The sequence below is a fragment of the Budorcas taxicolor genome, chromosome 6 (genome assembly GCF_023091745.1).
Source record: "Budorcas taxicolor isolate Tak-1 chromosome 6, Takin1.1, whole genome shotgun sequence".
Classification (NCBI taxonomy): domain Eukaryota; kingdom Metazoa; phylum Chordata; class Mammalia; order Artiodactyla; family Bovidae; genus Budorcas; species Budorcas taxicolor.
Window position 1 is genome coordinate 36,720,407 of NC_068915.1, and position 13,514 is coordinate 36,733,920.

General features: G+C 40.3%; 1 protein-coding gene across 2 annotated transcripts in view; it reads right to left on the bottom strand.

Moving 5' to 3' along the window:
* HERC3 (HECT and RLD domain containing E3 ubiquitin protein ligase 3) overlaps positions 1-13,514 on the bottom strand; it is a 139,543-nt gene that overhangs the window by 68,167 nt on the left and 57,862 nt on the right. For both annotated transcript variants that reach the window (XM_052641589.1, XM_052641590.1), the window contains exons 7-11: positions 12,065-12,156; positions 10,399-10,529; positions 9,666-9,826; positions 7,242-7,318; positions 712-836 (exon numbers count right to left, since the gene is read on the bottom strand). In XM_052641589.1, coding sequence (XP_052497549.1) covers positions 712-836; positions 7,242-7,318; positions 9,666-9,826; positions 10,399-10,529; positions 12,065-12,156 — 586 coding nt within the window. The remainder of the gene's footprint in view (positions 1-711; positions 837-7,241; positions 7,319-9,665; positions 9,827-10,398; positions 10,530-12,064; positions 12,157-13,514) is intronic.

The following is a 13,514-nucleotide window of genomic DNA, read 5'->3' on the forward strand; positions in this document are numbered from 1 at the left end:
CAGAGGTGCTCCAGGGCATTCCCAATGATCCCCCACTCAAAAAGCTGGTGTGTCCAAAGGGCTCAGGGAATTTGCCCCTCTACAATCTATTTCATAAAGTAAAATGCTTTATATACTTATCTGGGAACAACTATCACCTAGTACACAATCTGATTCATTCATCCCCAAGAATCAGCTTCTGTTGAAAAATGGAAAAACTGAGGAAAGCCAATACAATGTGTAAAACTATAAAAATTAAAAAAAAAAAAACACTTTTAAGAATGAAATACACTTGCTGAAAGGACTCAGTCCTCTAACTATACTTTTTTCTCTATCTCAACTAATCATTTTGAATATGAAAATGCTAAATTATTCTGATTAGGTAAAATAAGCTTAGATTGGAATGCTCTGGAATAAGCATATGAAGAAAACTCTTGGAGTTAAACAACAATAACACTAAGCTTTCTTGGCAGAAAGACCAACTCAGGTCTTCATCAGTTAGGATTTTTAAGGTCCAAACAAAGCAGGTTAAGGAATACACCTTGTAAGAAAATAGGGCAACAACTTACTATGCTATTTCAGGCTAAGGACACCAGATGTGTGCCCCAAAAATGACCCCTCGAATGCAAAACCCCATTTATATTCACAACCTCAAGATGGAAGTAGGGGGAAATCACTAAGTTGGAAATTCCAATACACTTTGAAAAGAACTGAAAACAAACAACCACGTACTTGATTGTATTTGCATTGTTGTGTTCTGAGAGCTTTTGTCTCCAAACTGCTATGGTTTCATCGTTTATTAAACTGGTGTAATGTGCTTGGTTCATTGTCCTGAAGTCAACAGCAGGAGAAGAATTCTGAAGGATTAAATATGACAGCAAAAAAAAAAAAATTACGGAACAGCAGGAACTTTTTCTCATCTCCCTCTCCCTATATATCTCCCACTTTGTGTTTCACTTATGTACAGGAGCGGGGGTGCGCCACCCAGATCCTCTCTCCCTTCAGAACGGACCACTCACCCTGCCAGCTGCCTCAGTGTAAGCTCTGGACTGGCCCCAGCTGCACTGACCTCCAGAACTGCCCTGGGCAGGTGGGGATGTGGTGCCAGGCCCCAGCCCCCCTGCCTCCAGAAGGATTTACACCTGGGAAACAGGCTCTGAACCTGAGATTTATGTTTAAAGTCTGGGGTTGGGAGGAGTTCTAGAACACTTCCTCAGGATGAAGGAGGCAGGATCGGGCAGAAGGGGAAGCTGAACTGCAGCTCAGTGCCTCAGCCGACCTCATGGGGCGCTGTGGAGCCGCGATGGCCCTTCAGTACCCTCCCCAGAGAAACCAAACCAAGAGGACTGCTTCAGATTTCTTTCTCCCTCTGCTTTCAATCACCATAACATCAAGGTTTTTAAATTACTAATCATTTTGCCTTAACTGTTCACCAAACTCCAACAATATGCATTATAAAAAGTCTATACAACCCATATTGTAAATAATCTATGAAAATATAATGCCTCTTAATGTCTTGCTCAAAGTATACAGCTATAAATTTATAAGAAAGATAAAAGACATATCAATAATGGCCTTTAAACCCCCAGATGCTGCACAGTGCTATATAATAAGCACTTTTCCTAAAACTGCTATTTTTCAACTTATTTTCCCCAAATCTAATCATGATCTAGAACTAGAGAAAAATTTAAAGTGCTTTATGTCTCCTGTACTTGTCACTAGAAGAGAGGGAAAAAAAGCAGTATTAAAACATTAACCAGATGATCATAAAAACACAACTTTCAAAGTAAGTTTTCTTGATTATTTTCTCAGAGTGAAGAGTTAAGACAGCATTATCAGGGGAAAGGAAGAGGGCATGTGACAGACAAGAGACGTTCGCCAGAGTTGATGACCATCTGGTTTTTGATAAGTATTTTAACAAAAATGACCACAGAAATCTATTAAGAGAACAAAAGCCATCTTGGACTGCATAGAGAAAAACTGGAAGACAAAACAGACACTTGAGAACTCACAAACAAGACTGTCTCTGCATCATGGTCTTAAAACCAGTCATTATGTAAATTTTAATTGCTTCCCCCATTCCAAGGAGCAGCTGAACACAGACACAAACACAGACATAAAATATAAACATGTTACTATTTTCTCATTCTTCACCCCAAGTCCAACAAACCACAGATGCCTTGGATAAACTACAATCACAGAATCAAACAGAAAGACCCAAGAAAAAGCACTGATTTTCCATGCCTTAGAATTACATACAGCCTCAAAAGAAAAAATTGGTGTAGGTCAGTGTATCCAACTTTGGCTGCACTTTGGATCACCAGAGCTTTCAAAAATCCTGACGGCCAAGTTACACTCTAAACAAGTTAAATCAGAATCTCTGGAATACTGGTGTCTTATTTAAGACTCCTAGGTCTTAGTCATTAATTATGTAGTATATTTGTGTGGTGACAGATGATAGCGAGACTCATTGTGGTGATCATTTCAAAATTATAGAAATGTTAATCACTACGTTGTGTACCAGGAATTAAAAGTGTTGTAAGTTAATATACTTTAAAATAAAAAAAGCTCATAAATAAAGAGATCGATTTGTGATTACCAGAGGCAGGGGGTGGGGGGATGGGGGATTGGCAATAGGCAGTCAGAAAGCACATAATTCAAGTTATAAGATAAATAAATATTAGACGTGTAATATAAAACATGATAAATATAATTAACGCTCAATTTAGTTGCTCAGTCATGTCCAACTCTTTGCAACCCCAATAATTAACAAAAGAGTCCAAAACGCAGTACTTGGGTGCAATCTCAAAAACGACAGAATAATCTCTGTTCAATTCCAAGGCAAACCATTCAATATCACAGTAATCCAAGTCTATGTCCAAATCAGTAATGCTGAAGAGACTGAAATTGAACGGTTCCATGGAGACCCACCAGACCTACAAGACCAACCTTCCAGAACTAACATCCAAAACAGATGTTCTCTTCATCATAGGGGACTGGAATTCAAAAGTAGGAAGTCACGAATTACCTGGACTAACAGGGAAATTTGGCCTTGGAGTAAAAAATGCAGCAGGGCAAAGGCTAACAGAGTTTTCCCAAGAGAACGCACTGGTCATAGCAAACACCCTCTTCCAACAACACGAGAAGCCTCTACACATGGACATCACCAGATGGTCAATACTGAAATCAGACTGATTATATTCTTTGCAGCCAAAGATGGAAAAGATACATAAGAGTCAGCAAAAACAAGACCGGGAGATGACTGTGGCTCAGATCATGAACTCCTTATTGCCAAATTCAGACTTAAATTGAAGAGAGTAGAGAAAACCACTAGACCATTCAGGTATGACCTAAATCAAATCCCTTTCGATTATACAGTGGAAGTGAAAAATAGATTCAAGAGATTAGATCTGATAGACAGAGTACCTGAAGAACTATTGACTGAGGTTCATGACACTGTACAGGAGGCAGGGATCAAGACCATCCCCAAGAAAAAGAAGTGTAAAAAGGCAAAATGGTGGTCTGATGAGGCCTTACAAATAGCTGTGAAGAGAAGAGATGCAAAAGGCAAAGGAGAAAAGGAAAAATATACCCATGTAAACGTAGAGTTCCAAAGAATAGCAAGGAGAGATAAGGCAGCCTTCCTCAGTGATCAATGCACAGAAATAGATGAAAACAATAGAATGGAAAAGACTAGAGATCTCTTCAAGAAAATTAGAGCTACCAAGAGAACATTTCATGCAAAGATGACCACAATAAAGGACAGAAATGGTATGGATTTATCAGAAGCAGAAAAGATTAAAAATAGATGGCAAGAATACACGGAAGAGCTATACAAAATAGATCTTCATGACCCATATAACCACGATGATGTGATCACTCACCTAGAGCCAGACATCCCTGAATGTGAAGTCAAGTGGGCGTTAGGAAGCATCAGTACAAACAAAGCTAGTAGAGGTGAATGAGTTCCAGTTGGGCTATTTCAAATCCTAAAAGACGATGCTGTGAAAGTGCTGCACTCAATAAGCCAGCAAATTTGGAAAACTCAGCAGTGGCCACAAGACTGGAAAAGGTCAGTTTTCATTCCAATCCCAAAGAAAGGCAATGCAAAAGAATGTTCAAACTACTGCACAACTGCACTCATCTCACATGCTAGTAAAGTAATGCTCAAAATTCTCCAAGGCAGGCTTCAGCAATAAGTGAACCGTGAACTTCCAGATGTTCAAGCTGGTTTTAGAAAAAACAGAGGAACCAGAGATCAAATTGCCAACATCCGCTGGATCATGGAAAAAGCAAGAGAGTTCCAGAAAAACATTTATTTCTGTTTTACTGACTGTGCCAAAGCCTTTTGAGTGTGTGGATCACAATAAACTGTGGAAAATTCTGAAAGAGACGATACCAGACCACCTGACCTGCCTCTTGAGAAACCTGTATGCAGGTCAGGAAACAACAGTTAGAACTGGACATGGAACAACAGACTGGTTCCAAATCAGGAAAGGAGTACATCAAAGCTGCATATTGTCACTCTGCTTATTTAACTTATATGCAGAGTACATTATGTGAAATGCCGGGCTGGATGAAGCACAAACTGGAATCAAGATTGCCGGGAGAAATATCAATAACCTCAGATATGCAGATGACACCACCCTTATGGCAGAAAGTGAAGAGGAACTAAAAAGCCTCTTGATGACAGGGAAGGAGGAGAGTGAAAAAGTTGGCTTAAAGCTCAACATTCAGAAAACGAAGATCGGGGCATCTGGTCCCATCACTTCATGGCAAATAGGTGGGGAAACAGTGACAGACTTTATTTTGGGGTAGGCTCCAAAACCACTGCAGATGGTGACTGCAGCCATGGAATTAAAAGATGCTTGCTCCTTGGAAGAAAAGCTATGACCAATCTAGATAGCTTATTAAAAAACAGAGACATTACTTTACCAACTAAGGTCCATCTAGTCAAAGCTATGGTTTTTCCAGTAGTCATGTACGGATGTGAGAGTTGGACTATAAAGAGAGCTGAGCACCAAGGAACTGATGCTTTTGAACTGTGGTGCTGGTGAAGACTCTTAAGAGTCCCATGGACTGCAAGGAGATCAAAACAGTCAATCCTAAAGGAAATCAGTCCTGAATATTCACTGGAAGGACTGATGCAGAAGCAGAAACTCCAATACTTTGGCCACCTGATGCAAAGAACCAACTCATCGGAAAAGACCCTTATGCTGGGAAAGATTGAAGGCAGGAGGAGAAGGGGACGAGAGAGGATGAGATGGTTGGATGGCATCACTGACTCAATGGACACGAGTTCAAGTAGGCTCTGGGAGTTGGTGATGGACAGGGAAGCCTGGCATGCTGTAGTCCATGGGGTCACAAAGTGTCGGACACGACTGAGGACTGAACTGAAGTAAATCTTAGGAGTATCTTATAAATATGGAGTATGTCACTACACAGATGCTTTTTCTTGGGTCATTAAGAGATTCTTTATGTGTCATGGTAACAGAGGAAACACATATTTTGACCAATCTCTGTATCTAAACAAATACCTAGGCTTAATAGCTTAAATAAAAGTGTACAGGTTTCAGTGTTTTATAAGAAAGGGCAATACCTTTCTAAGTCATATTCTATTTTCAGTTGCTTTTTTCTTTATCTTACACTTTTAATGCATACCACTCTTCCAGTTGTTTAAACTTTAACCTACCCTGTTTCTACAACAATACGCTACTTTCACTTCCTTCTCATCAATGTTTTGTTTTCCGGTTCCAACAATGTTAATTACAGTAAATTTAAAATTCAACTTCATATATCAGATACCGTATTTACAAAAGGAATGAAACTAAGTTTTATGCTGAATTTCACAGGAAAATTAAATTTGGTTAATCCAACCACTTTCTTAGAGAAAGGAATACTTCAGACTGTACTACTTGTGGACACAAAGTAACTATCCTACAGAGATTCAGGGCTTTTCATATTTTGCTTTATTGGCACGTTAAAGAAACAAAGAATAGTTTCAGCTTTTCTCAAGGTTTCTCTGTGAAACACTGAAGCTGGGCCTAAAATAGGTCTGAAGCAACAGCTCCAACTCAGCCCAGATGGCTGCACTCAACAGAACCTTCTGCAGCATCCTGACCTGGATAATATCTAACGTCAGTATCAGCTATCCAACCTGCAGCCTCAGACTCCACCACAACCTTTTCTATCAAAGTCAGAGAATGATACTGACTAGAAGGCAAGAATATCGTGTGTTAAGAGATGGCACAGTATCAGAGTAATGGGGACGGTTTCCAGCACCAACAGGGCATCTTGTGTCCACAGAACTTCATTTTTCTTCCCAACCTACTCGAATTCCTTTGTCATCACCACAAGCCCTTCCCTGCTCCTCCAGGGCAGGATGAGGATCAATGCACTACAACATGGCTAATCCTCGCCAAGAGCTGACTGAATAAAAGAAGGCTCAGCGGAAGGGAAGGGAGGGAGAGAGGAGAGGAGCATAAGAGCAGCAGGATGTAGAGGACAAAACAAACCTGTGGTGCTCACTTCAGGATGGTTTTTCTCGTCCAGAAAAAGGGGAATGCATTAAAGCCCTGTCACAGATAGCATCACCGACTCAACGGACATGAGTCTGAGCAAACTTTGGGAGATACTGAAGGACAGGGGAGCCTGGTGTGCTGAGGTCCACTTGGTCGCAGTCGGACATAACTTAGCAACTGAACAACAACACAGATACTTAGCCCACGTTCTCTTCCACCTCGAACCCTAAGAGAATGTCATTCGCCCACCACAGGGATGGAGGAGACAACCTGAGGGAAATTTCAGTGTGGTTTTATAAGCAGATGATGAATAATAAAGGATATCTGAATGGCATCTCTTATATTCAGTATACACTCAATCACATCAAACAAGCACAGTGAGTTCTCAAATACCTAGCATTTGTTGCTACTTAACAGGGAAGGAAACAATAGAAAGTCAAATAATCCCAAAGTTAGTATGAATTCTCTGAGGCCTCCTTAAATCTCTTTTGGGACAAATCCAGATATAAATAAATGATTTTCAATTATAAAGTAGAACTCTGTGATTAAATACCAAGAAAATTATTGGCACTTCAAGGAAACAAAATGGAGATTACTTCAAAGTTTAGTCAGCTTATTTTAATAATATAAAATTGGGAGAAACAAAGAATAATGCTGCTCTCATGTAATTATTATTTATTAAAATAAATATTGGTTCACCATTATTCCACCCCCAAGATAACAGTCAAAAGAAAATTTTACCTCATATTTGGAGCAAAGTACAAAAGTCTGGTCTCCTCCAGAGAAGATCTGCTTAACAATATGATATTTAAAGCGATCTGTCAAAAAATTTTCAAGAGCATGTTTTTCAACAATTAAACTTTTTCCTTGACCCCCTTTTCTAACATTCCAAATATGTTTCTGAGTGGTTTCCTATCCATTTAATTATGTCAGAGAAGTAAGAAACCTGCTCTCCTGGCTCTTCCCAGGACTGTTTCTACTTCAGTTAAAACTAAACATATAAAACTGTACCTTCCACTCTAACCCGCTCTTCCTCCTGCCAACTGCCAGCTAGTCCTGACCTCGTTTCTATTTTTTCTCTCTAACTCTGTCAAGACACTGAAGTTTAAAACAGTCACTACTATAAACCGTAACGTCAGCTAAGACACCACTTACAGCATCTGAGTGTGGAGGTCTGCAGCCACTTGCGGATGAAGCTCGCCAGATAGAGGGACCTCCAAGTCCTGCTTCCCCTTTGCCTCCCATCACACTGTGACCACAGCGACACTCTCACACCACCGTCTCACTCAATGCTAATACGCCACACTACCTCATAGCTCCATGCCTTTCCCTTCTACCACGCCCAGAGCACACTCTGTTCTCCAGCAGTGGCGCCCCCTAGAGCATGATGGAAAGGTGCTCCTGGAATCGCGCAGTTCCATGGTACTCACCACAGCCTACCCCTTCACTGTCCTCTACCTGGCTAACTCCAAACCATCCCTTAGGACACAGCTCAAACTTCCTCTCTCGGGAACACTGTGCGCCCAAATTACCATGAAGCTTCCTAAAACCAGCATTTATATAACAAATTGAAATTCACCTACTTACATTATAAGTCTTATCCTGTAATTAAACTTTGAAAACTTTGTGGTTTAAAATTAACCTACATGCGTTCCCAAACATGAACCCCCCCATGTCAATGTATGGCAAAACCAATACAGTATTGTAAAGTAAAATAAAGTAAAAGTAAAAATTAAAAAAAAAAAAAGTATATTTACCAGACGGTATTCTAAAAGCAAAAAATAAAATAAAATAAAATAAAATTAACTTACATACTGGAGGTTTTAAAAATTGGTATATTTCTTAAATATATGCTTCCCTAACATGAGTACAATGCCTCAGAGAAAAAGAAATTTATAAATGATAGATAAGAGGACACCTAGCCATTTTTCCAATTTGGGGAACATGATCAAAACAAAATCTTGTTTACTTCACATTTCAAGTTCCACAACATTCTTAGATGCTCATATATTCATTCCATGAATATTTAGAGTGAAAAGTCTGTGCCAGACCCTGTGCTATATGCCAGGTTTACAAACGGGAAATGACTGAACCGGGGTCTCCTGCACTGCAGGTGGATTCTTTACCAACTGAGTTATCAGGGAGGCCCTCCCTGTACTTAAGTTTCTCATACTCCAGAAGGGTTCTTATGGTTGTTATTGTTAAAATTCTGATTAAGCCATAACTGTGCCACTTTATAGTCTTCAAAATCGAAATCAGTTATTAAATCACACTTCTTTGTAATGACTCTCCATCTCCATTTAAGCTCTTGGATTTATTGCTTCAAGTCATTCTTACTGAACGACTGCCTTATTTTGATTTCCAGTGAAAGGAACACTGTGTTACTTAACTATTCTTTAAGAGAAGAAATAGAAATGGCATGAAAAAACATCATGTCATATTGTGGCCAAAATAGCAATCATAAAGGGAAGGTAACAAGAGCTCAAGCATTAAAAGCACTGGCTTTAAAGTTCACAGAGAACAACCTCGTGGTTACCAGAGGCAGGCAGTGGGGGGAGGGGCAATACGGAGTTGGGGGGCGGTAGGTACCATCTACTGGGTGTAAGACAGCCTACAAGGATGCTTTGTGCAACACAGGGAATATAGCCAATATTTTGTGATACCTGTAAATGGAGTGCAACTTTCTTAAACTGGAAAATTTTTAAAAATTAAGAACACAGGTTGTAGAAAGAAGCGGGCCTGGGTTTAAATTCTGCTCCCAGAATCTACATCATTTTGGGCAAGCTACTTAACCTCAGTAAGATTCAGTTTCCTCCTCTGCAACACAGGGATAAGAACTACTAGTTCTTAAGGTTGTTTTCAGTGCTTAGCATGATAATGGAACTTGCTTAAGTCTTCAATAAATAAGGACTTAAATTATCAGCAACAATAGTAAATAAAATGGCTACACCACAATCAAAATCCTTATGGCCAAAATAGAATTTTTGCTTTATTCTTTAGAATCTCAACTGTAGATAGTAAGTGCTCAAATATTTGTTGACTTCTAGAATACCCTGTATTTATTCCCCCCAAAAGACCTCAAAGTAAAAAAAAAAAATACATGCTCTATAACAAGTGTTTTTAGCACTTAAAACAACATTAAATTCCAATAAGCATCACTCTTACCAGCTCTGGCCGAAAGCTGGCCACTGTGGGCGGCCCAGTAACCTTTCACAGGAGAAGGGCACTTGACGTTACAAGTGTGTCCAGTTCCTAATTGACCTCTGGCTCCACAACCAAATGCATAGATGAGTCCAGAAGAAGGCACAAAGGCTAGGGTGTGTTGTCTAGGGGAAAATAATGTGAATTAACCCAACAGCATTGTTTCTACTGATAATGAATGAATACACACACTGACTTTTAACAACCATCTGTGAGCACAGCAATTGCTACAGGTGACCCCAGAAGGCCATCCTCTCGTGTTTACACGTGCTTGTTTTTGCACTGCTGGATCTTCATAATACTGCCCTTCACTGATACGCTAGGTCATTGGGATGGTGGTAAGACCTGGAAAGAATTTAAGGCCCTGCTGCATTTGGGATGAACAGAAAGAGGCGGGGAAAATTAGCAAAATTTCCAAGATTTCTTTGAGGCTCTCTCACTTTCCTTTCTACATGTCTCCCTCATGTCATGCTATTCTTTATCCCCAAAAACCTACACTGGCCCCATGTAGCTCTGCTTCTCTAAAACCCTTCCTTGCCACACCCTGCTCAGATTGAACTCTCTCCAAATTTTCACCATAGATATGCATGCAGTTGCTTTCTTAGAACAACACTGGTTAGGAGTAGCCACATCACTATAAAGACAAGATCCATTTCTGAGTCTTAACAGATCTGCGGAAGTTCTTAGGAGCACTCACCTGCCACAAGCAATCTGAGTGACTTCACTGCCCATCAGCTCCAGAACTCTTCTTGGATTGACCTCATCATTCATGGAATCATGCCCAAGTTGCCCACAGGAACCAGCACCAAAGGTAAACACACCTCCACTCTAACAAGGAGCAAACATCACATAAGTGCACTGTGTCTCTGAGCTTGGATGCACTCCTCTAACTTCTGTTTACAAAATTCATATCACAACAGTCTGTACAAGAACACTATGCCCACTTGACTCTTAGACAAATCACTTCTTTGGAATGTTCTCTAAACAGAAAAGAGAATTTTTAAAAAGAATTTAAGACTACATCTTTATGGAACAAAGACAGTATTGCTCAAGAGAATGTGTGTCATCTATATATAAATTTTAAAAGTAGTTTAAAAATACAGCAATGTTAATAAACAGGAATACAAAAAAAAGAAGAAACAGGTAGATGAAATGAGATGAACTTTACATGACCATTCGTATGTAAGAAATTAAATGCTCCACAGATTCCTTAGGAAGATTTTTTTTTTAGCAGCTGTACTTGCAACAAATACTAAAGCATTTTATTAAAGTGAATCTATAACAGTTTAACACAAAAATACTTCTTCATTCTCTCCAGATGTGACTGTCTTGGAAGCAAAAGAAATAGGTTGAATAATTTTAAAACATTAATTACATTGCTCTTTCTTTTTCATCATTCAGTTGCTCAGTCATGTCCAGTTCTTTGTGACCCCATGGACTGCAGCCCTCCAAGCTTCCCTATCCTTCACCATCTTCCAGGGTTTGCTCAAACTCATGTTCATTGAGTCAGTGATACCATCCAACCATCTCACCCTGCCTTCAATCGTTCCCAGCATCAGGATCTTTTCCAATGATTTGGCTCTTCCCATCAGGTGGTCAAAGTATTGGAACTGTAGCATCAGCATCAGTCCTTTAAGTGAATATTCCGGGCTGATTTCCTTTACAATTGACTAGTTTGATCTCTCTACTGTCAAAGGGAGTCTCAAGAGTCCTCTCCAGCACAACAGTTGGAAGGCATCAATTCTTCAGTGCTCATCTTTATTTATGGTCCAACTCTCACATGCATACATGACTACCGGAAAAACCATAACTTTGACTAGACAGATCTTTGTTGGCAAAGTAATATCTCTGCTTTTTAATATGCTGTCTAGCTTTGTCATTGCTTTTCTTTCAAGGAGCAAGTGTCTTTTAATTTCATGGTTGCAGTCACCATCCACAGTGATTTTGGAGCCCCCAAAAATAAAGTCTCTCACTGTTTCCATTGTATCCCATCTATTTGCCATGAAGTGATGGGACCAGATGCCATGATCTTCATTTTTTAAATGCTGAGTTTTAAGACAGTGTTTTCACTCTCCTCTTTCACCTTCATCAAGAGGCTCTTTAATTCCTCTTCACTTTCTTCCATAAGGGTAGTGTCATCTGCACATCTGTGGTTATTGGTATTTCTACCTGCAATGTTGATTCCAGCTTAGGAACACAGAATATCACTATATGTATTTCAAGGTTATATATATTGAACTATTTTTATTTTTATACACTATTCCTACTCTCTATAAAAGACCTTATAAAAAATAATCAAGCAATGATAATCATCCTTATTATAACAGTACCACAGAGCAAACCAGCATAGTGAAATTCCTTACTTTTGTAAGAACTGCTGTATGTTCTTCTCCACAACTGATATAGACAACTTTCTGTGTTCGCAAGAGCTTCACATGGCAAGGAGACTCTCGATCTAGAAAAAGAGAAATATCAAAAAGTCAGTATCATCTGTCTTTGAGATGAAGTATGCACAGTTCTCTTAGCCTCAATCTTGGGCCCCCCTTGATTCCTGATTCTCCTCTTTAGCTTGCTGCTTGAACCTCCGCTTGGATATCTAATAGACATCTCATTTTTAACATATTTAAAGCCTAATTCCCCATAATCCCCGACTCTGCCCACCTTCCTCCCTACCTCCCCATACAGTTTTCCTCACTTCACAAATGCGGCTTTACCCTTCCACTTTTTCCTCTCTTTATTTCAAAGTACATCCGACAATGAGGAAAACCAACTGGCCCCACCTTCAGAATATATTCAAAATCCATCTTTATTCCCATTGCCTCAAAAGCGGTCTGCTAGCTTCCCCATGGACCGATTCTAGGCCAAGTCAAGTCAGATTACTCTTCTCCTCAACACCCTCAGTGTCTTCCTCTTGCACTGAGAGAAGCCAAAATCCTCACCCTGCCCTTCAGGGCCCTACACCGCAGGGCCTCCCTGCCTCTCGGAGCTCCGGCTCTGCTACTCCCCTCCCTGCTGATCCCCAAGCCTACCATGATTCCTCCCACTTCAGAGCCTCTGCACACCTGTTCCCTGACTGGAACAGTTTTCACCCAGCTCCTCTAAACACCTCCTCTTCTACTGGACTTCCTACAGGGCTCTGCTGAACATCTTATTCAAGAGGCCCTCCCTGGGTACCTTATATAATATAGGAAACTTTCCTCTCAAAGCCTCTGACCTACTGCATACATTTGTTGCTATTGTTCAGTCGTCAGTCCTGTCTGACTCCTTGAGACCCCATGGACTGTGGCACGCCAGGCTTCCCTGTCCATCACCATCTCCTGGAGCTTGCTCAAACTCATGTCCATTGAGTCAGTGATGCCATCCAACCGTTTCATCCTCTGTCACCCCCTTCTCCCCCTGCCTTCAATCTTTCCCAGCATCAGAGTCTTTTCCAATGACTCAGTTCTTCGCATCAGGTAGCCAAAGTATTGGAGCTTCAGCTTCAGCATCAGTCCTTCCAATGAACATTCAGGGTTGATTTCCCTTACAATTGACTGGTTTGATCTCTTTGCTGTCAAAGGGAGTCTCAAGAGTCTTCTCCAACACCGCAGTTCAAAAGCATCAATTCTTCAGTGTTCAGCCTTCTTTATGTTCCAACTCTCACATCCATACATGACTACTGGAAAAACCATAGCTTTGACTAGACGGACCTTTGTTGGCAAAGTAATGTCTCTGCTTTTTAATATGCTGTCTAGGTTGGTCATAGCTTTTCTTCCAAGGAGCAAGCGTCTTTTAATTTCACGGCTGCAGTCACCATCCACAGTGATTTTGGAG